The sequence below is a fragment of the Ascaphus truei genome, chromosome 5 (assembly GCF_040206685.1).
Source record: "Ascaphus truei isolate aAscTru1 chromosome 5, aAscTru1.hap1, whole genome shotgun sequence".
Taxonomy (NCBI): Eukaryota; Metazoa; Chordata; class Amphibia; order Anura; family Ascaphidae; genus Ascaphus; species Ascaphus truei.
The window spans coordinates 283,277,418-283,300,527 of record NC_134487.1 but is presented as its reverse complement, the minus strand read 5'-3'; the positions used below and the strand labels follow the sequence as shown (position 1 = coordinate 283,300,527).

The following is a 23,110-nucleotide window of genomic DNA, read 5'->3' as shown; positions in this document are numbered from 1 at the left end:
CTCACCTAAAAGTAATCTCTGAGCCAGATTTTCACTGCACGTTACCCATTCTGGAATACCTGCATTGGATCTATATTCAGGTTCTGTTTAAACCTTTTGCTGATGGCTCCTCTGACAAACTCAAACATGACCCTCTTCCAAGTAGCTATTTATCTGCTGATGAAGTAATCCCATTAGAGAGAGGTGCCATGAAGCTCTGTACATGGGTGGCCAGTGGAATTCAGTCAGAGCCTCAGTACCACTACTTTGGACCACACAATGCCAACAAGACACACATGTTCCTATACAGATACAGCCATATTATGGATTAGAAGGAGATGGGGTGTTTGTGGAAGGTGAGCAAGCACGGCCATGCAGCTATGACAAAGTAGGAAGAGATTGAAATAGTCATCAGCAGTCACTGCGCTATAAAAACACACTCAAAATAGGGGGGTAAAGGTAGAGTTTGCAAGGGAGAGGCTTGCGTTCTGAACTCTTTCAGCCCTAGTTTTGAACCTGAGAATTGCTTAGGACTGCCACCTGAAACCCATAAATATATCTTCTGTTATAAGCCCCCACTGCCTTATCCTCGCTGAACGTCAGAAAGTGACATACCTGAGGGCAGTCATGAGAACAGCAGCAACAGTGAGAATTGAAAATGACAATCACTGGGCCGAAGTCCTTCCTGGTGTAATCCATTGGCCCGAGTGGCAGGAGTGTGTGTGGGTGATGGGCTTGGTGGAGAAAGGACCTCCTCGTCTTTCAACGCAATGCAGAGGAAAAGCTGTAGTCAGAACCGGAGGTGGGCATGGTTACTGCCGCTTACAGCAGGAAGCCCCCACACTGCCCAAGCAAACAATCCTGCCTACTGTGTCCCAATTCCACGAGTGAGGAGGCTGCACAGGTAACCTTCACGCTGCTCCTCCCACCACATCGGCCTTCTACTGGCTCATTAGCTCAGCCCCCGCACATCGGCCACACGCTGCAGGGATCTTTAACCCTTCACCCTGGAGGTCCATGTACACTACCGGGGGTTAAAGGGGCAATCCCAAAGTGTACTAATGGCAGTGACATATTTAAGGGGTCGCATCTGTGTGGTTGGATTTTTTTTCCACCTAGTCCGACTCCTATACATATTTTAAATGATGTTCTAAGTTGGTTTGTAAACAAGATAAGCCGAGACTTGGGAGGGGTTTGCTGTCTTTCTGGCTGCTCCTTTTTGTCTGATGTCCCTGGGTTAAACAATGTTTTGCCCAGGTAAAGATACCCTCTTATCTACCCCTCCCTTTCTCATCTGTATCCCCCCTCCCTTTCTCTTTTTTGGCTCAGACAAGCAGCAAGCTGGGATAAAGGCAGAGAAAGCCTTGATTAACACTTAACACCCCCCCACCTCCACCATAAAAAAACAACTACATTTGGTAACCATTTTGCACAAAGCAGCCAAAATGTTTGGTTCAAAACCGCAGATATCTGTGGGGTGCAGCATGTTTACAGCGAGATATTTACACAGAAAAATGCACACGATGCACAGGTAAACAGAAAAAAAGACTGGTATTAAACACAAATTACAATGAGAAAGTTACAGACAGAATGGAGACCCCAAAATAAGCATGTCATGCTCCAGCCTGAGCAATTTGTACGTATATTACAATGTAATGGCAGAGCCCTAAGAGACCATACAGACCAATATTGATAAATGGTGCAGAATACAGAACCATTATATTATGTAACAGAGAAGGGGGCACAGTGTCCCTCAGTAACAGCTACTACTGTAACAAAGACCGTTCTTCCCACAGCCTGGGGCTGTGTGGCCAGGCAGCATTGTGTTACATTGTAACGGGCTCATTGTTCAGTGTATGGTGCCAGAGATAATCTAATGGCAAAGATATTTATTTTGTAGTGTTAACCCTTATTTTATCTTCTCTTGTTCTAATTGTTCTACAATTCTGAGCTCCACACAGAGAGGGGAGGAGGAGGCAGGCGAGGGGCAATTGACTTAAGAAAATGCCTCTATATATTTAAGCTTCTATCCTGATCTGGCACGTCATGGTATGGGTGAAGGAACCCTACCAATTGTTTCCTGTCCTTTATTCAGTTTCTCCTAAACGGAGATTCTCTAAGAAAGCTGCTTTAGGCCGCGCTTATAGTGCTGGCGACGCGACCGATGACATCACCGACCGATGACATCACCCATTCCATCCAGCAGCCATTCCATGAACGGACCCCTTCAGGAGATATACACCCGGGTTCAACAGCAAATAGAGAGCTGCAAAGATTCCTATGCTGCAGTAATGAGCGCGGGGTGAATAGCACAGAGGAGCTACACCTGCGGCCATCTTTAATGTTGGGGAATTTGTTAAAATAAATTGTTTTGGTTACATAGGTTAGCAGTTAACCCCTTCACGGTCAGTGGCTACGACAGCACATCAGAAAGCAAAGCAACATGCCGACGCCTCTGGCAGTGAAGGGATCCATTTGTGCTGCGGGCAGGGCAATATTGTAACCTCTAGAGAAGATGCAGAGACTGGATTAGCCATCAGGCGAAAGCAGCAGAGAGAGTACCCGGTGTTGCAGTAACATTCCTGTGGGTTTCTAATAGCTAACTGCTCTAATCCACCCCCCTATAACCCAGGAAGTCTTGAGCCTCCGCACCAGAGGCGAATGGAATCCAAGACGGACACATTACACACATAACAAGCTAGTTAAAATCCTCATTATTTCTCACCGGGTTGCTACAGGGCTGGACAGAACAGGTTCCCTGCTGGCCCAAAACAAGTTCGCATCCAAGAACTTGCACTGACTCCAAAGCTTTTATTAACCTCGTCAATGCCAGAGGCATTCTGCCAAAAGCAACCTACACCCTATGAACCCAACACACTGAAAGAGTTAAACAAGGGACTGTCCGTTCACAACATCTCACTTCCTCCTCCAAGACAATTAAAAGAAATAGTGAACATGTATAAAACTTTGAAGTACAATTTCTGGTACAGATGGAACATATTATTATTATAATCCCACACTGATAATGAACATGCTGCTATACATTACCCTTTTACACACCCATGCCTTAATATGTCAATCCCATTCCACATAATATTTCTTTTATTGATTTTCTTTGTGTAATTCAAACCTGGGGATTCTTCTAACTGAACAGCACTATTTTTTAGCTACAGATATGACACCGGCTTAGTTTCAGGTGCTTTTCTCCCTATTATGGAAATCAAAATGGCCACCACATTTTGCTGGTCCTGCGGGCCAATTGGAAGCCACAACGTTACCAGGGGTATGACACGGTAGCTTCCTAATGGATGGCGGTTTAAGCAAATATCTGGGCTTCTTTGAGCTAAAAACAGCGCATGTTGGCTCCGGTGACCCAGCAGATCAAAGTAAACGGCATATGATGGACAAAATATCTCATCTATCCACGATACACAATCCTTTGTGAACATAAATTCCCGTCAACACAAATAATGAGAACATTGTATCTGCTTCCTGGTTCAGATGCACCAAATGTCATTTGGGTCCATGACATTGGGGTATCTCTTCATCAGGAGAGCGCTAACCTGCTGCACACAAGGTCCTACATGGTGCTATTACACATCAAAGTGTCCCAGACCCCCCCCCCCCCCGTGTCCAATTGCTGCTTTGTATATGTGCATATTGAAAACCAGGGAAGGAGAAGGATCGATGGTCCAGCAGCTCCGCAAAAAAAGGTAAGAACTCACCAGCAAAGAGGTTACAAATGCTATTTTATTAAACTACATAAAAAACAAAAAACAGACAGCACAAAAAAAACTCTCCCACGCATTTCACGCCTACTATGGCGCTTTTTCAAGGACTCCTTGAAAAAGCGCCATAGTAGGCGTGAAACGCGTGGGAGTTTTTTTGTGCTGTTTTTTGTTTTTTATGTAGTTTAATAAAATAGCATTTTTAACCTCTTTGCTGGTGAGTTCTTACCTTTTTTTGCGGAGCTGCTGGACCATCGATCCTGCCCCTTCCCCGTTGTCACGTGAGAGGATCAGCGTTCACCACCGGATGCAGATGCTGACACTGAGGGAGACGCTTCTCAAGCAGCGTCAGGACTGGAGCTGGAAGGAGGGAGAGCAGAGCGGTGATCTTTAGTGAGTCACGCGGACTCCACACCGCGCACGACTTGGCCAGGGCTGGGGAGACTGAGTGAGTCTCTCGTTGTCCCCATTGCATTAGCCCTCTCATGCTCAAACACTTCATTAAGCGTTTGGTTATTACCATCACAGTCCTTCAACCAATATTCCCGGTGTTTACTCCCTTTATTATATATTTTTGATTCTGCCCTGCCTGGCATCATTTATTTGTGCTCTTTGAGCTTTTACACGGTTGTTGTTCAATAGTTGCATATTAAAAACCACCTACAATTTATATGTGATATAGTAATTCAAGCCGCAAACTAATTTTTCTAATCCAATATAAACATGATGAATTGGCCAGGTGATGAACACATTTTAATTGCGTTACAGCCCCTGTTCTGTTAAAAGACAAAAAGACAGCAAATTTAAAAGACAGCATATTTGTAAGGTTGTTTTTTTTTTTTGTCAACACAAGCCCCCCAAAAATACACATCTCCTAAACCATGGGGCCTCCCTTATGACGGGGGACCACCGATCAGCTCGGTTCAGGCAAGCTTAATAATACCGGTTCAAGTGGCTAAGCAGCAGGGAGTGTCTGCAATTCAGGTACCTGGGATCTTACAGAAGCCTAGGGGCTGTTATATACAGCATGCGGCCGGGCGTGACTATGCGAACACGCGTGCACGCTTTTCGTGAGTATACCGTGTTGAGTGTGTTTATATGTATATGTATGTGTGTGTGTATATGTATGTGTGTGTATGTGTATGGGTGTGTGTTTGTGTAATTTATTAAAAAAAAAACATTAGTAAATAGAAAAAATTTATTAGACTTGTGCAGATACACAAATACATACACATATATGCATACATACACACATTTGAGTGCAGGCAGCGGCGCAAAAAGATGATTTTCCTCATCTTCGCCGCTGTCTGTCAGCTCCCCTCTCCCTGCCGTGCCCTTGTATAGACCAACTAAAAATCCACGCACGCGCCCGGCACTAAAGTTGCAAACAACAAAACAAAAAGGACTGTAGGACCCAGTCAGCCAGTGTAAGTAAGCTGCATCTACTTTCCCTGTCTCCACCTTATCACATGCCTCTGAAATAGTTCAGTAGTTTCCTGCTTTGAAGTTAAATGAGGCCCCATTAAAATGGCCCTGACTGTGATTTTCCAAAAACGGCTGCATTCCTTCCTCAGACACGACCTTCCAATCACTGCTTAACAAGCTGCACGCGTTTGTCAGTCAAGGGTTTCCTTTACATGTATGTATGTATGTATGTATGTATGTCTTTATTTATATGACAGACATATGAGGTGAATGCTGCACACCTAGAAAAGTATAACAATGATACAATTGCCGGTGCTCCCGTGCTTGAACGAAAGCCTGTCGTCAGTCCAAAGTATATGGTAGAAGGAACACGGGGCACAATGGATTTCAGATAACTAAACTCATTTATTGAGCCAACATGGAGTTTAGTTATCTGAAATCCGTTGTACCTTGTGTTCCTTCTACCCTTATTTATATGACGCTATTAATGGACATAGCGCTTCACAGCAGTAATATACATGACAATCATATAAATAACAAATAATACAAATAAGGGATCATGGGAATAAGTCCCTGCTCCGAAGAGCTTACAATCTAATCTTCTCCCACCCTGTCCTCCGGAGAGCCAATAAAGATGGAAGAGAGAGGGGGCCTCGATCACACAGTAGGGAGCAGCCAGAATAAATTAAAGTAAATAAATTAAAATAAAGTCTCCCCCCCCCCCCCCACACACGTTTACAAACTTTAAAATAAATCATGGCAAAATACTTGATGTGTTTAATAAATAAATTTAAAAAAATCACCCAGATGTTACCCTTTAAACATGTCCATTAGTGCAATTCGGTCCTAGGAGGAGCTGGCCCCTTAATAGTGCAGCCTGGGCTCCCATGGGCTATTTCTGCTAATAGGAGCACAGGGCAGAGTAAGATTTGCCCCTGAAGTTTCTGCATCTCTTCCTTGATACTCTTCTAAACAAAGCGGCTATTGTTTCTGAGATAGGTTATTTTGATCGTCTCTGTAACAATAGTGAAGGTCGTCAGATGAAATAAACTCAGGGTCAAGTCTCCAGAAAGCACACAATTCCTGCGGGGGAGATGCTGAAAAAATAACAAACAATGAACGCATTCTTATATAGAGGCGACTGCGCATACAGCATGATCATGTGCACACCGTGACCGACACAAAGAGCTGACAATCTAGGTGTCACAGGACGGACAGAGTCACTTGGCCACGGTCATGAGGACTTTAACCATGATTTTATTAAACCAAAATGCTAGTATCTGTGCTACTTTGCCTTATTTAGAAGACAAGCTTCAACAACAAGCAATAACTTTACACGTCATGCAAAGTAACAAGACATGTTCAGGGAGTTAAATGCCAAACCTAACTGGTCAGTAAAGGATATGATCTTTTTTACTGTTGTAATACAGGCATACCCCGCATTAATGTACGCAATGGGTCCAGAGCATGTATGTAAAGCGAAAATGTACTTAAAGTGAAGTACTACCTTTTTTCCACTTATCGATGCTTCGGTACAGGTAGGGAGCCGGTATTGCTGTTCAGGACATGCTGACAGGCGCATGCGCGAGCTGCCATTTGCCTATTGGTCGAGGGGAATCAGTGCGTCACTACAACGGCGGTCTGTAGGGCAGAACAAGTGTCCGTACTCGCGAAGCGAGCGTACGTACACAGGGGTATGGGGCTATTGAAAATATGTTCTTACTCGCGAGTGTACTTAAAGTGAGTGTCCTTAAACCGGGTTATGCCTGTACAGTATCTCATACAAGCTGTGCTTGTCTGGTTTTTCCGTTTTTACCACAAGGTATTCCCCTTTCTAGGGGGAACGCTGGATTTTGGACCCTTCACCCAGGCCTTAACAGATTGAGCACACTGTGTAATAGCCATCGATTTCCCCAGTAATCAGCTTTTTTGAGCACAGTTACAATTTGTATGTCCGTTTTAGTGTCGTCCCTTTGCCTCCATCTTCATGCCAGGGGTCTCATCGATTTTATTATACGGATAAGCCATTGCACACAACGCTCCAGAGAACGTAATCCATCACTGGTACTGGCTCACAGAAACATGCTCAGGTCCAGCCCTCCATATATTTTCTAGCTTTAAGAGCTAAAAGGGGCTGTATGTCCGTTCCTTTTACTTTGTCGTCATGCAGGTAACTTCCCAAAAATAAAAACGACAGATTAACGGGGCAGTGTTCTCCCGCAGCGCAGAGGAGAAATGTTTTCACAAGAATTGTCGTCACCGCACGAGGTCACCGACCTACCGCAGATATTCAACACAGCCCGTTCCTGCTGTCAGACCTGGTCACTCTGAAGATGCAGTGACCGGCAGTTTAAAACAGAACTCCACTTTGTCAGTTTCATACTTTTACAAATGCTGTGAAAGTTTTCATGCAATTAAACTGCATATTTAAGTTCGTTTATTTTTCCAGTCTGCCAAAAGTGTTGTGGCATTTGTGTAAGAAAAGAAACAAGCTGCAGCAAGGGTTAAATAATCTGACAGCTTTTAACATGTCCGTAAAGGCAAACAGATATGACATCAAAAGTGAACTAAATTATTCTGAAAAGAAAAAAAGGTGTGAATTGCTTTTAATCTGCCTTTTTATCCTGACCACAGTAGAGAAATCCTCTTCTACAGTAGTTTGCCATTTTGTAAATACAAATAAAAATATGTTGGGAGTTAATAAAAATAGACACATTTGGCCTTTAAATAAATGTCGCTTTGTTATTTCAGTGAGAAGAACTTTGCAGGCAGCCATAATTATCTGCAATAAGATACTTGTGGGCCATAAATTACATTACTTTGGCACTGATGTAACCTAATGGATAAACCGCATGTATCTTTTTTGCAAATACTGTGGCGTGCCTATAAGACAGGGGTGGCGTGCCTATAAGACAGGGGTGGCGTGCCTATAAGACAGGGGTGGCGTGCTTATAAGACAGGGGTGGCGTGCCTATAAGACAGGGGTGGCGTGCCTATAAGACAGGGGTGGCGTGCCTATAAGACAGGGGTGGCGTGCCAATAAGACAGGGGTGGCGTGCCAATAAGACAGGGGTGGCCAACCTGTGGCCCGCAGGCGTTTATGCCCCTCTTCCCTTCCCAAGCAGTGCAGGAAGTTGTGTTCAAGTTAGGCATCTGCCCGCAGGGCCCCAGCTGCCCTTCGATGTGGGACCGCTGTCCTTCCCCCCCCCCCCCCCCCATGGCAAAAGTCTTAAAGCAGCAATGTAAGCAGCATTTCCCACAATACTGGTTCTTTTGATTCATATAACTTGTACATCTCAATATGGAAAGCTAGTAAACATTCAACATGTGTATGCTGCTATGTGGCAATGCTTGGTAAATATTTCTCCCCCGGGAGCAGGGCACTAGTAAGAAAGTAATTTATTATCAATTCAAACCTTCAGCTGCTCAAAAATAAACAAAATCAATTGAAGTCACTAATCTAGGGTAACAGAACAGTAGTGGGCGACTGCGACAGTAGCAGCGTTCCTGATCTGATCAATTCTGGCCATGCAGTTTGTGATCACAGAAAGGGATCGGATCGGAGGCGGTTTTGCAGTTACAGAAATACCGATTTGCTATTCAACTCCATAAGAAAAACAGAGAAACTGCTGGCTCCAACAACGAATGGAAAGCAACAGATTACTTATCAAGACCTTAAGCACAAACAATCGGGGACAATTTGTACACTGAACACTACGAGCCATGTTACGCTCCAAGTGCAAAGCATATGCACAGGTACCGTTCCTGCTTATGCTGCAGTAGGTACTAACAATATCACATGTAATAAAATGTAATGAAGTCATTAAGCGTTATTAACCCCTTGTGTGCCAGGGCCGCTCGGCACCACACCATCACGCCTGGCGAGAGTCGTCGCTGATGACAGAACGAGCAAGAGTAGTCGTCCTCTTCTGTTCCTCAGACCACAACAGGAGCGCAGAGCGTCATTTCCCCAAGCAAACGGCATATGATGTAGCTACTACGTAATGGAGCCCCAAAAGGATTAAGGGTGCGTTTCCTCCTGCGTGCTTATGCTCTTCAAAGATTTCTTCACCTCTACAATACAGGGGATTTTCACCTCTAGCTTTTTATTTGCTCACCTATTGTTTTTTTTTTTTTTTTTAAACTATGCATTTTATTCCGAAAAAAAAAAAAATTAGCCCAAAACCTAACATTTGTAGACTTCAAAGAAGACTGCCTGAAGTCTCACCCCTTAAGTGCCCATGATGTTGGGGGGATGTTATATTAAGCGGTACTCTGGGGGCCTTATGACGCTCCAGCCTCCGATCTCATTGGTCATGATGTGTGGCCAGATTGCAGTCATGTGATCACACAATCACCTTCCGGCACCTAACAGCCAAGACATTGTTTCTGATGAGACCCTTTCTAGTCTTCTTGGAAAACATCTCTGTGCTACCTGGTGGATGAAGTGAGAATAAACAACTCTACAGCAGGCTGAGGCCTTTAAAAATTAAATATCCACTTTTTTCAAAATGGGTCACATTGGGGGGGTGGAGGGAGGAGAACTCCACCTTTAACACAATTTGATTAAATGCTTTGCTTTATTATATTTTAGAAGAAATGTAAGGTGTTTTTACCTGGACAACTTCTTCCATTGTTTTAATCTACAATGGGAGTCAGAGGGAGGGTGGGGGGGGCACGGTCGGTCTAGTTTGCCCCACCTCAAAAAGGTAAGCAAAATGATGCACATTCCATCCAAGCAATCATTACAAACGTGCAGAAGAAGCCTTCCAAAATAACATAATACTTATGTGGCTTGTTTTCAATAAAAAATAGTCATATTGCCCACGTTTTAACCTATTAAGCCTCTCACCGTCATTAGAACAAACACTAAGTATATACAGCCACTCGAACATCCCATGGGCCCGGGTTCTCGGAAGTACTCATCCATCTCGTGCCCGTTAACAGCAAAAAAACAACCGCACCTACTATTACAACACTTATTATTATTCAATGAACACAATCAACACTTCTTTGGGGAATACATTCTCAAACCAAAGCAGACTACAGCTCTTTCCTTTATGCACTACTGTTTAGATAAGATCCTCCTCTTTCATAGGGAGTCGTCCTAGAGCCCAAATGAAATCTCCTTAATGCTTTCCCTGCCGGAGACGCCTGCAACTCATTTGGACACAAATAGTTTTATATTCCCTTTTAAAGTTAATTTATTAACAAAATAAGTTGAATACTTGCAGTGGTTTGACTCCCGCCAGCTCCTCCCTTTCATGTGACACTCCCCCTGAGTTAGGCATTATGCTGCATAGCAAAGTTCCCCTCTCGGCTGCCCCTTCTCCTTACTTCCAATTACTCCATGAGGTAACAACTTGATTAACAATCGCCTTCCTTTAATAAAAGCTGTTCCTGCCACATATTTTTTTTTTAAATCAGGAGACTCCCCGAGACAAACGTCACTATTTTTAGCTCCTGGATCACCCGTATCCAGAGATACTTACCGGTGAAGTTACTGGGTTTATCTCCTCAGGGGAAACAAAATGGCTACCAAATCTCAGGCCAATAGGAAGCTGCATCATCATCCGTCATGGCTTCCTATTGGATGGCCATTGAATCCCCTTTAGAAAAAAACAGGAAGGATTAACAGTAACTTCCCCAGTATGTATCCCAGGAATAGGGAGTTCCAACTGTAAACAAAAAAATCCGTTGATTCATTTCCTTAACTTTTAAAGAAACAGCCCAATATTTGCTTTAAATCATTAATACTTTTCTGCACAGCAGCCAGTTACATAGTACGGCCGTTTTATAAAGGGATTGCACATTATATGTAATGTCTCATTTGCAGAGGAATTTTATACAGAAGCAGAGGGAGCACATCCTCTATATAATAACACCGGTCAGTCTCTCACAGCCTCCCCCTGTACTGTGTAACATGTAACCGGAACCTGACAATACAAGTGGACGAAGCTACTAAGCTTGTGAAATGCCAGGTGAATACAGACAGGGGCACGGATTGAGGCCCCACAGTGGGACAGGAGTCACAAGGACGCACTGCCCTTTCACTGCACACCCTCGGGGCTTTTAGCCAGGCTGGAGTACCATTACACTCCGCAGCGGTTATCTGCTAGCCTGCACCCTACCGTTTCTTAAAGCAGCCCTCCTTGTGCTCAGAATGTTCTCGTTCTTACCTGAACTCGGGTTCCACGGAGCTGCCAGACACAAAATAACCGCGAGGTCTGGTCTCACTCCGGCAGCCGACATCACCGCTGTCTATTGGTGACTCAAGCGGCCATGTTTGTATTTTGGTTTTATTTTTTTTCAGGAAAATACATCAAATTTAAATCCCTTTTACCGGGTACCAGAGGAGTCCCCTGAAGTTTGGGAGGGAGGGTGGAGGGGGGGCGCACAGATCTTTCTGGGTGAGGGAGGGCAGGTTGCTGAGTTAAATGCAGCAGGCACAAGTTAAGCCTGCGCTTATAGTGCCGGAGACGCGACGTCGCGTCAAAACAAATGCATGGCCTCCGTCGGAGTGCCGGCTTGGTCGCGATCGCTGGAAGTCATCTCAATTTGATTTTTCCAGTGACCGCAGCCCGACGTCGCGTCGCCGGCACCTAAATGTAACACTTTCATGTAAGTTGGTTGAATTAAAGAAACAGAACTTTGTTCCCAAAGGACAAGAGATGAGATGCTGGTTGTTTTGAATCAGTTATTGCTATAGGATTGTGGATGACATTGCTTGTTGGTGTCGCCCTTCACTTGCATTCCCACAGCGCTTCTTCCGAGAACTTCAGGGACATCTTGTAGGATTTTGGCTGCTTATCCATGTAGCGTACCCTTGAAGTGAGAAATTGTTTGGTTTCCAGCGACAAAATAATATCTGGTTTAAAACGTGCACAAAACCCTCGTTTAATACCCATCGTCCTGCACATTTACCTGTTTGGTTAATGACAGCATTACAATTACTTTACACAAAACAAATCATTCGCGGATTAATCATGTCTGTAAACTGAGGGATTTGAAAATCAGACTTATTGGGAGGGCTCAATATTAAACATTTTAAAAGATAAATAATTAAGCCGGTCTGATCTTTTAAAAAAAAAAAAAAAAATTATGGCATCAAATCCCTACATTTTTCGGCTGCAACATGGTTCACATGTTACTATCATCAGCTTTCTTTGCCCCTTGGAGACACGGAGAATGAAATGTGCAGGTAGAAAAAGGATCGACACGACGGAAACTATTCCTCCTCCCAACGCCAGCGCTGAGGGTCACCGACTGTGGCGAAACTGGTGATTTTATGAAAGTTTGTTAGTGCGCAGCGACGGAATCCCCCACCACTCAAGTCAGGGGCTCTCCACTGACAAGCGGGGCCTTCAGGTCATCCCTGCTTCAGCACAGGCGGCTCAGTCAAAGTGCCTGCTTCAGCACAGATGAGCCACCTTGAGGATTGGAGTGGAGGACCTCAGACAAATCCAAACCTCAGTACAGAGGGTTCTGTTTTGCGACAACGTCCAGGGAACATAACACAACGTCCAGGGAACATAACACAACGTCCAGGCAGCACAAAATATTCCTAGTAACAGTGTTAACGAAACAAACATTACGGAGATTAAATGACGAGTGCATTGCCAAAAGGGTCCAATTCAGCCCATGTCATGCGAGTGTACGGAACATGTGGTGGGAACAGCCACGTGAGCTGCACTTTTATCTGCTGCGCTACTACACACTTGGGAGCGTTGGTGCAATGCATTAAAATCCCCCACGGGCATATCTTCTCTGCCATTTACATCAGTCTGCAGCTCTAACCTTCTTATAGAAGATTTGCATTGACAAATCACACAGGAAAGGAAAGCCCTCTTACCATTCAGCGCTCTGAATCCAAAATGACCAGTACTATAATGAATAGAAATAAGCAATATGGCGCCACTGCTTTCTATTGGTGACCCCAGCTAGGTGGGATTTAAAGCAGCAGTGCACCCCCAAAATAACGTAACGCCACAAGGTTTATATTGCACAGATACATTTCTTGCTCTTTTTTCCCCTTTAGACCTTACAGATTTTTTTTTAGCACGTTATCATTCCTCTGGTATCTGCTGTTACCCTAGCAATCTGTACTTTTAATGTGTGGGATAGCAGCAGCCAATTTAGTATTCCTGGGAGGAAAGCAGACTACCTGCAAATGAGACTTCCAAACCGGAAAACAGGGCAGAACGGCAAATAACAGCAAAGGGACTACGCCGGAGTAAAAAGAAAGGGAACCTGGTTTATGGCGAGTATAGGGGATTGCTGCTTTAAATGCACGAAATGCCCCCCCCCCCCCCCCCCACCCTCGGCTATAACCGGAGGTAGTCTCTGGGGGGTCTCTGGCGTGGTTCCTGAAACGCTTAGTGTGCAGGAAGCCTGCCACATGTGCCCCGTTATCGGTTCTCTGTGCAAACAGAAGGAACATTGGACAATTGCAGATGCAGTACCCTGGGTTCGATGAGCACACTCACAGGGCCGTGTTATCTGCGGGTTTATCTCGCTGGGAACTGTCACTGCTGTTTTAACAATCTGAGCATTTGAAAAACGCCACCAGTGTTGACTTTTCAGAAGTGCCAATGACAATGCACTTAGGCCCAAAGTTACTAAATGGTGCTAATCCATAGCACATCTAAAAGCCTGTTCAATTAAAGGGGCTTCCTGGTGTGGCAAGAATGAGCACCTTTTAGCAAATATGGGTCTTAATGTTACACAGTAATATGCTGTTCTCACCAACACCGGTGAAACACTCTTCCCATCTTTAATTAAGGCTCAGTCAAACAGCACGAGAATGACAGTACATTCATCTCCCTCAGGATAATGTAACCCGCACTGTGTATCTTGCATTGAGAGATCCACCATACTTGGGTATCACACAGGGCCATAGTTTCCTAATGTTTCTGTAGGTCTCCCTTACCCTATTAGACTGTAAGCTCTCTGGGGAAGGGATATTCTTTTCCCCTTGTTTACATGGTTGGTGCTCGTGTTGCTAATAATCATGTAAACCCCTGGGTTTTTAACCTGTCCTCCTAATTTCACTGGAAAGTACTGCATACACTGTCTGCCTGGGATAAAATTAATAATAAACGGACGCTGAAAAAAGCAGTTAGTCAGGCAAAACATCAACAAAGTCTTTTCTCCTCCCATACTGAAAAACGTCCCTTAGTAACAGACACCTTCTCTGAAAGCTGCCAAGAGTCACATGCGTAGTGCTGGGCTATGAGACGGCCCCAACCATCACCCACCCGCTCCCGCTCTGCAGTGAGTGCCAGAAAGTGGCCGAGAATCTTGGCTTTAGCACAAGATGGCAGGCATGAAGACCTCGCTGTTCTCTCTATCTCAAACATGTCACAGCCTTCTAATCCCCTGCTTACAGCTTGTGACACGTGTGTTTCCACCGGGTGAACTGAACCACAAGGGAGAAACAGGGGGGGGGGGGGGCGCCCTCTGCATGTCAAGCATGACAATAGGGGCTATAAGAGCGGAGTTCATGAACACACCTGTGTAGTGTTCCTCTGAGGTCAGTCTACTCCTAAAGCAGTTACAATATAGAGAATACAAATATTCTGCTGTAGTGCAGTTTCGGTAATCAGGAACCCAGCATTTCCCGACAGTGTGAAAAATACATTTTTCATGTAAAGCTCCATTAGCGTGATCCAGCGTGTCGCAGGCCTCCACTTGTGGGGTTTTTGATTGCTGAGGCTATAAAAAGAAGGCCGTCGACGACTCATTACAAAATTATGGTTTTGCTGGCCAAGTAACACACATAATAGGGGTTCCTAGGAGAAATGAATAAATATGTACGTATAAGCAGGGCACTGATTATTGTGTGCATCTATCTGAATTTTTTTGTGAAATATATGTACCTTTGCACCAAGTAAAATTTTCATTTTATGAACAATGGTTATTGGCAGCAAACATCCTTTAAGAACTGTCACCTACATAACAGACTTCGGATGTGACCAAAAGTGCACATATAAAATACATACAAGAACTCATTTCAGACCAGTATTCTGTTCTGTGGTCAAGGGGTAATGTGAGATTGCTCTACAGAAAGGGTAGCCACCTCCAGTACTCAAGGGCCACATATTAAGAATATCCCTGCTTCAGAACAGGTGGTGCAGTCTTCAACTGAGCCACCGATTGAGCCACCTGTGCTGAAGCAGGGATAGCCTGAAAACCTGGCCTGTTTGTGGTCCTTGAGGACTGGTGTTGCCCGCCCCCTGCTCTACATGTGGAAGCAAAAATGTTTACCGTCCTCACTTCAGACAAAGACTACTTCTTCACGGATATGTGCCAGAACAGGGCCTCAAACTGGAGAGCCTGCAGTGCGCCGCGAGACGAGGAGTGGCTGGGAAGACACTTACGCTGGTGACTCGCCGGTAGATCTGCGCCGCGTTTTGGCACTCGGAGTAAGGGTATTCGGACGTGGCCATCTCAAGCATGCACATCCCAAAGGCATAAACGTCAACGGACTCATCGTATTTCTCTTCATACATCTCTGGGGCCATGAACTCAGGGGTACCTTAAATTAAAAGAACGGTTCAGACTCTAAATTGTCTCAAAGCGAGCAGGGGCTGGTGGTTGTGCTCACCGCGGGCAGGCGCGGGGACCGGAGACCTGTGAGAGAGCGGGGGGCAAAGGGGGGGGAGAAAAAAAAAGGAGGAAAGCTTCTTAGTTAGTCTGTTGCAAAATTAAAGTGTAGATGTCTTCCATTGCAAGGCCTCGGAGTGAGGGACATGGAGGGGGTATGAAGGATCCTTTGTCAATTTGGAACTGGACACCAGAGGAAAAAGTGCAATAAAGCAGTTCTACTGTGTTCTACTACAGGAGAGAATAATACTTTTAAACATTGAGGCAGCTCTTTCTAGACACCATTTTGTTTTTAAAGATTAGGCTATATCTAGAAAAGGAAGGTGTCATTTAAAAATCCATTTTCTGTTAGATATTTAAGTTTTTGTTTGTAAATAAAGAAAACACGGTGATACATTGCACCACTAGACTGCAACGCTAACTTTCAAACACCAAGTAAATGGAGAGACATGCAGAGAGCAGCCTGCACATGAGCAGCTAGACCAGCTAATACCTTCTCAGGCAGTGTAACAAGACCCCTCTCTCCTGCCTGTACATACCTGGGACACAGAGCGCCACCTGCTGTTGGAAGGAAGAACCAGTTAAAAATCAGACTGGTCTGGTACACAGCTCTCCATTCACCTGGTTAAACGGCAGGGTAGCAAGACCTTGCAATGGGAAACGGCCAATGATTAATCCAGATATCACAGTGCATCACAATGTAAACGGCTTTCTGCACAGGCCACTCACCAGAGACCTTCTCTTCACATACTTACCGTATGAACTGCAGTACACACTAATGGCCTACTGCAGCCACTAAGGGTGAGCCATACCCTACAGGCAAAAAGACACTCAAACACAAAGAGGTTGTGAGGTTGTGATATTCAGAATGAGGGACTAATGCAGCAGTGGGCTGCAGAGCTTGCAAATCCTGGGGCGGCCCAGGGATACAATGCGGGAGGAGGTACAGAAATAAATCCATGTGACCAGCAGCTGTGGCGGTGTCACAATTCCAAACAAGAGAATGGCGACATCCCCAGTGGCCTACAACCCAACCCCCCGCCCCCCTGAATGTGGATGTCCATGCTGGGGTCCGCAGGCAAAAGCAGCATCCCAAAATTTGACATTGATGCATTTTCCAGCACCAAAGGGATTAAAAATGAGATCTACCAAACCCTACCATTGAGGAAACAGGAGGGGAAATGCAAAATTGCCAAAAATGGAGGGACATTAGAGACCCAACCTTTGGTCTAAGTGACATCACAAATAGAATTAGCCAAGCGCATTGATTACCAAAAAAAACCCTGGAATATATTGCCTATAAAACACTTTCATATGTGGATAAAGACAGCGCTGAGTAAATACTCCGTTAGCAGAGAACGTCTGTGGGAATGTGTTTTTCGCTGTAATTTGCAGCAACTAATGGGAGGTCCTGGAGTGCAGACATTTGAGGGTATCCAGACGGTCCCAGCAAATTCTCTGCACGTCTATTAGATGCAACAAATCTGCACAGTTTATCAGCAATAAAGAGCTCTTCCACAACTGGATTATTCGCAGCTTCCGATACCTTATAGTCGGACCAACTGAATACAAAACAGACGTTGCCACGATTTAAAAACCCCCATTGGTCACATATGTAGGGAGAGGACTTGCCCGGTTCTACCAGCGCTGTCTTGCAGAAAGAGGTTTTATAGAGGGCTCTGTGGGATCTGTACCTTCTGGTGCTCTGAACAAAGCTATCCATCATGTGTTACCAAACCATGTAGGATTAACTGGGAATGGAAAGAAAAATGAAATGGACCTCACCTATGACACTCTTGGCAAAAGAAGCCCGCTTCAAAGTGGCCAGGCCCAGGTCCCCGATCTTCACAGACCCTGTAGGGCCGGTGATGAAAATGTTGTCGCACTTGAGGTCCCTGTGGATGATGGGAGGGGTGCGAGTGTGGAGAAACTGCAACCCTTTCAGGATCTGTTGACACCAGCTCCGAAGAACTTTGATCTTCATCACCTTGAACCTCTTCAAGTACCTGGAAAAAAAAATAGAAGGGAAAGCTAAAGTTTCTCTGTATCAGAAGGAGACCAAGAAACGGAAACAGAAACAGCAAAACCCCAAAAGTAAGGTTGGCAAGTACTTTGTAGTCAGAGTTGTATACAGAGGTCTGTCCAACTCCAATACAGGTCCTGCTCCTCCGTCACGCAGTATTCATACACCTACGCTTAATGCCGGCCTCTCCACACCAACAAAATCGCAAGCTCTACAGGACAGCAACTCCTTCCCTCTGCAAATATGCAGCGGGTGAGTGAGAAGAGGATTTTTTTGTTCACGTCAGGGACTGTTGAGATTATGAAGAGACTGAATGCACAGTTTTATAGGTCAATGGAAGCTCTGGCTGCCAGCAGCTTATTAAACCCGTTTGAGTGCCAAAGTGGCCTGCAATGAAATGCGCTACAGGTCCTTCAGGCACTCAAGAGGTTAATAATTAAAAGATTTCATACATAGCCTAGCACTATAAATAGTATTTTTCAGGATCTTGCCTGTAGAGCTTACAGTCCAAGTCGGTTTTTTATATCTTCTATGTTCCCACTGTATAATGACGTCATGCACGGGGACGTGTCTGCATGTTAATTCTACAGAGCTGATGCTGTTAGATTCTACTCGGCCATGAATTGAGCACAGTGGGTGCCACAAATACAGCAACAACTGGTACTTGGTTCTCTTGTCATGATGGAAGCTGGGTGAAGTCACCTGGCCGTGTGCCACCACACATTAATCCCCATTAATGTGGCTTCTCTGGTTCAAAGACACAGCTTGGAATGAAATGGGCCGCGATAATCCTTCTGGAAAAAACCTGCTACATCAAAGCAGGCAGGACTCGCACCATGAAGAGACGTTACACGGCCCTGCAGCCTGTGACGACTGGACATTAAAGAATAGAATAGCAGCATGGCAGGCAGGGCCCATCACCACCACTGAGTGATAAAAGGAGCGACTGGAAGAGTCTGAATTGCTTGGGAGATTCATGTTTGAGCTCCAACGGTCAGCGTTTTGTAACCCGGTACTACGACTGTAGTGTCAAAACGGTGTGGTCCTTATAAGCCAAACCTGCCTATGGCCCGAGTCGCAAGTTGACAATTAGGGGGTTATTTATCAATCTGCAATTGTTCCAATAAAGGCACTATCGCACAAAGACTACCATGGACATCAACAGAATGGGATGAAAAACATCTGATTTACACTGATGTTTTATTACGGACTGGGTCAAACTCGGGCTATATTTCTGCCTCACAGTAACACCCCCACTGCTGCTTCAGAGAGGTTCTCAGATAAAACAGCGGTGTGTGGGACATGGACTCCATGTGAGGCAGACGCCAAGATAAACCTTCTTCCTAGCCAAATCTCTCGCCGTTGAATGAAAATGGAACCACCAAATTCAATGGGGTTTGGTGTCACTACAGCTGCTGCTAGTGATGCTAATTTTGGCCAAAAGGAAACCAGAGTGGGCACTTCACTGAAGGGACACTGACAACAGGCTCAAGAGATGGAAGGAAAGGGCCTTTCAACAAGAGCAAGACAAAGAAAAACAACGGGAAACATGAAAGGCAGCTCCTCCTCCTCCTCGACTGAGACATGAGCTGTACGGTAATCAGTATCCCGCTCGGGCACCTGAGGTCGCTTTCGATGCATTAACATATCTGACCCAAAAACAGACACAATGATATCCTGGATTATTTTGAGTACTGTGGGTAGAAGACGACAAATGCTGCCACCCCCTGCAAACGCCACAACTCAATTAGTGGCTCAGTCATTTTGATTGAGCAGCCTTTGCTGAAGCAGGAATATCCTTAAAACCTGACCATTTGAGGGGTCTTGAGAACTGGAGTCGAGCGCCCCTGCTCTAGAGCAATGGTGCACAAACTGGGGGGGGGGGGGGGGGGTTTGAGCAGCGCTTACAGAGACCCTGCGCTCTTCCCCAAAACATTTAAATTATATGCCGGGGGAGCGCGAGACCTCTGCAAGATCCCTTACCTGGTCCCCGGCAAATGACGCCAGAAGACGCAGGAGAACAGTCATTTTGCTAAATTAATTCATAATAATGGACACGGCAACATTTACCAGCATGTTACCTGTACAAACATGGGATAGGAGCCGTAAACTGAGATGTAAGGAATAAGAAATCTTGCCCCGTAGAGCCTACAAACTAACAGTATAGTGGGAGCCATTGAAAAATGACACTATATAAACAAGATTTGCATGGAAATACTAATTAGTAACTTAAATCTTTGCATCTGGGTTCTCTGTATATTATACAGGCACCACTAACCACAATTCTAACAGTATTATATGGCTGTCAGACAACAAGCCGGGCTACTGCGCCTGTGTTCAGCTGGATGGGTGTATAGTATACAAACAGAACGTGATATTATGCTTTAGTGCTGGGATATCAGAACGCCATGTGCATTGCACCAGCTAATCCGGGACACAGTATTTACGCCAACTTTTTCATGCCTCATGATTGAGATGTGTCAGACACTGACTGAACCATAGTGCGTTCCAGCCTGCACATCACCCTATCCAGCAGTAGAGGGCAGCACTGGTTTTCACATGGCATGGGAGTGATAAAGGGTCTGATGATGAGCTCCATTACTGTGACATTCCAAACATTCCTTTCCTCTGTGCAGAGACCTCAGCTGCACAAAGCCCCAAACCCACCCATTTCCTCCCAAACTTCCTGCTGCACCAGACAGACACCCCTCAGGCAGAATCGAAATATCCTGAAAGTACCCCTCATACACATTCCTACGTGTGTGTGCACACGTGTGGGACCTTGACAAAGGGCCTGAAACGTCGTCCATATATTTCTATGTTTTGTATTTTGATGCATTAAATAAAGTACAATTCTATCCCTGGAGTGCCGTGGACAATTTCTTCATCTTCACGTGTGCATATATGTGCGCGCATGTGCGCGCGTGTGCGTGTGCGTGTGTATTTCAGAAGTAGAATGCTGTACTGGTCCTGGAGAAATGTACATTAGTTGTACTTTAGGATACCTTTTAATGGACCAACATACGAGTTCATAGATTACCACACAGTGTAGAGAACTTTCCAAAATACACACAACACTATAATTTAGGTGTGTATTGCAATATCTACAGGGGAGTTGAACACTCAGTTACTGTGGCTTCATGACCAAGTTATTAAATAGGTTTTTCTGTTGTAGTGTGACATTGGTTGGTAGTGTTCTGCTTCCTGATTGGCTAGAATTGCTTGATTCGGTGTCTTGTGATTGGCTGGCAGGAGTGCCATGGTTTGGCGTTGCATCATTAATCTGAGAAGCATTGGAAACTATTTTATGTGGATGACTTACAAAGATAAAAAATAACGCTGTCCTGACAAATTTACTTGGTCTTCTGTTATTTTAATTTTCCTTGCTGTTTTGCAAACTCTTGAAAAAGGCTGTAGAATGAAATCATAGAACAAAAAGTATCCGCAGCGCACAGCCGAGGGAGCCAGGTATAAACAATTACTGTATTTTAAAAAAGTAGATCACTAAGAAGATGCATGGACCTCTGTACACCACCTTAGTGATGTTCTTTTCTGAATAAAGTCATTTTATATACCCTTTATACCTGGCTCCCTTGGCTGTGGAGCTGCTGATACTTTGTTCTATCACTTGGACCGGCTAGGTGCGGCTGGACACTACTATTTGAGCGCCCACTATCTCTTCTCTGTAGAATGAAATAAAGCTGGATTCCCAATGCATAACTTACTCCGATGCTAATGTTTACCTCTAGAGCAGGTACAATTACAGTTTGTAGCGTCTTTTACGGCGCGCGCGCGCCTTTTACGTGTGCTTGTCTGTGTGCTCATGGGCCTTACGGTTTGTGCGTCTTTTACGGTTTGGGCGTCTTTTACGGTTTGTGCGTCTTACTGTGCGTGCGAATGCGTATGCGTGCGAATGCGTATTCGTGTGCGTGTATACACACCTTTTACTGGGTGTGCTTGTGTTTCTTTTACTTTGCGTGCGCCTTTTATGAGGGAGTGTTTCTCCCAACTTACGTTTTCAGGGTGCCAGAGGTCATCAGCTCGGTTACAAGCACAATGCATTTTTTCCCCTTCAGTGTGGACTCCCAGGAATCATAGAACCGGACGATGTTGGGGTGCTGTAGCCCCTTCAGCATCCCCGCCTCCTCCTTAAACCGCTGCCGCTCTGACTTGGACAGCTTGCGATCCTGTAGGAGAAGAGCAGACAGACCGTTAATTCACTGTGCAGAGAGGGAAGAGGCAGCCAGGTCACAGTGAGGTTTACAGGGACACTAACAGTGACAATATCGCATCGTTCAGATGTGCATGTAAACATACTGGGTATAAAGAGAAAGTACTTTAAAAGCGTAATCAGAGACACAAAACTGCCAATGAATACGTTGAATGGGTATCACGGAGAAACTCAGTGATAATGTCACTGGGCATTTAACTGGGCTCACCCACTCCAAAGGCTGTCAGCTCCTTGTGACTTGGGCTGGTTATCTCCCTGTGGCTCTGGCACTAAAATTAGATTGCAAGCTCTATAAGGAAGGGACTTGTGGCTCCAAAACTCTATGTTGAGCTGTCCCAGCACTGTATAATTAAATACTATTATCCTCACAATTCATTCAGATACAACCAAAAGCATTAAAACAGGGGTGGCCAGCTCCAGTTCTCAGGGATCGCCAGGATTTAAGGATATCCCTGCTTCAGCACAGGTGGTGCACTCTTCGACTGAGCCACTGATTGAGCCACCTGTGCTGACCTGGGATATCCTTAACACCAGACCTGCTGGTGGCCCTTGGGAACTGGAGTTGGGCACCCTTACATTAAACATTTGCTGACACAGAAGGCACTCTGGAGGTAAAACTGGAGGTTCTGTGAAAAGTTTACTTCACCAGGAACTTCCGCTACTACAATCTGAAGCTCATCAGTGATGTTAAAAATAAAGAGTTACGGATTAGCCCTTGATTGAGTTATTTATTGGTAATGTATTTTTCACATTCTACATTCTAGTACCAGAGTTGCAAAGATACTTCTCTTTCTATTAAGAACTGCAAAGAAGTGTCACGTGGCTGACTGCTTTAACATTAGTGTAGCGCAAACGAAAATATCACGTGTGAGCACATTCACGTCTCAGACAGGACTGCAACCCTGCTTTTCACCATTATCTGCCATCATAGAGTGGTTCCACTGCAGCAAGGGATTCTGGGAAATGACACGCAAATGAGCACAGTGTCACCTTTGGCTTCAAATCCATTTCGACATGGACCCCTATACGTTTATGCCTGCCGCATTACACAGCTTTTCAGCACAGCCCGGGTTAAAGTGCATAAGCAGTAAACCTACTCAGAGGCAGCTGTTTTGACCT

At 45.0% G+C, this 23,110-nt stretch overlaps 1 protein-coding gene across 8 annotated transcripts in view; it reads right to left on the bottom strand.

Moving 5' to 3' along the window:
- The window catches only part of WNK1 (WNK lysine deficient protein kinase 1), a 139,882-nt gene that overhangs the window by 68,142 nt on the left and 48,630 nt on the right, over nucleotides 1-23,110 (bottom strand). For 7 of the 8 annotated variants that reach the window (XM_075602349.1, XM_075602351.1, XM_075602350.1 and 4 more), the window contains exons 2-4: nucleotides 21,775-21,947; nucleotides 17,523-17,743; nucleotides 15,512-15,669 (exon numbers count right to left, since the gene is read on the bottom strand). In XM_075602349.1, the coding sequence (XP_075458464.1) occupies nucleotides 15,512-15,669; nucleotides 17,523-17,743; nucleotides 21,775-21,947 (552 nt within the window). Of the gene's footprint in view, nucleotides 1-594; nucleotides 1,022-15,511; nucleotides 15,670-17,522; nucleotides 17,744-21,774; nucleotides 21,948-23,110 lie in introns of those variants that run through there. The other variant, XM_075602357.1, reaches the window with a different exon arrangement.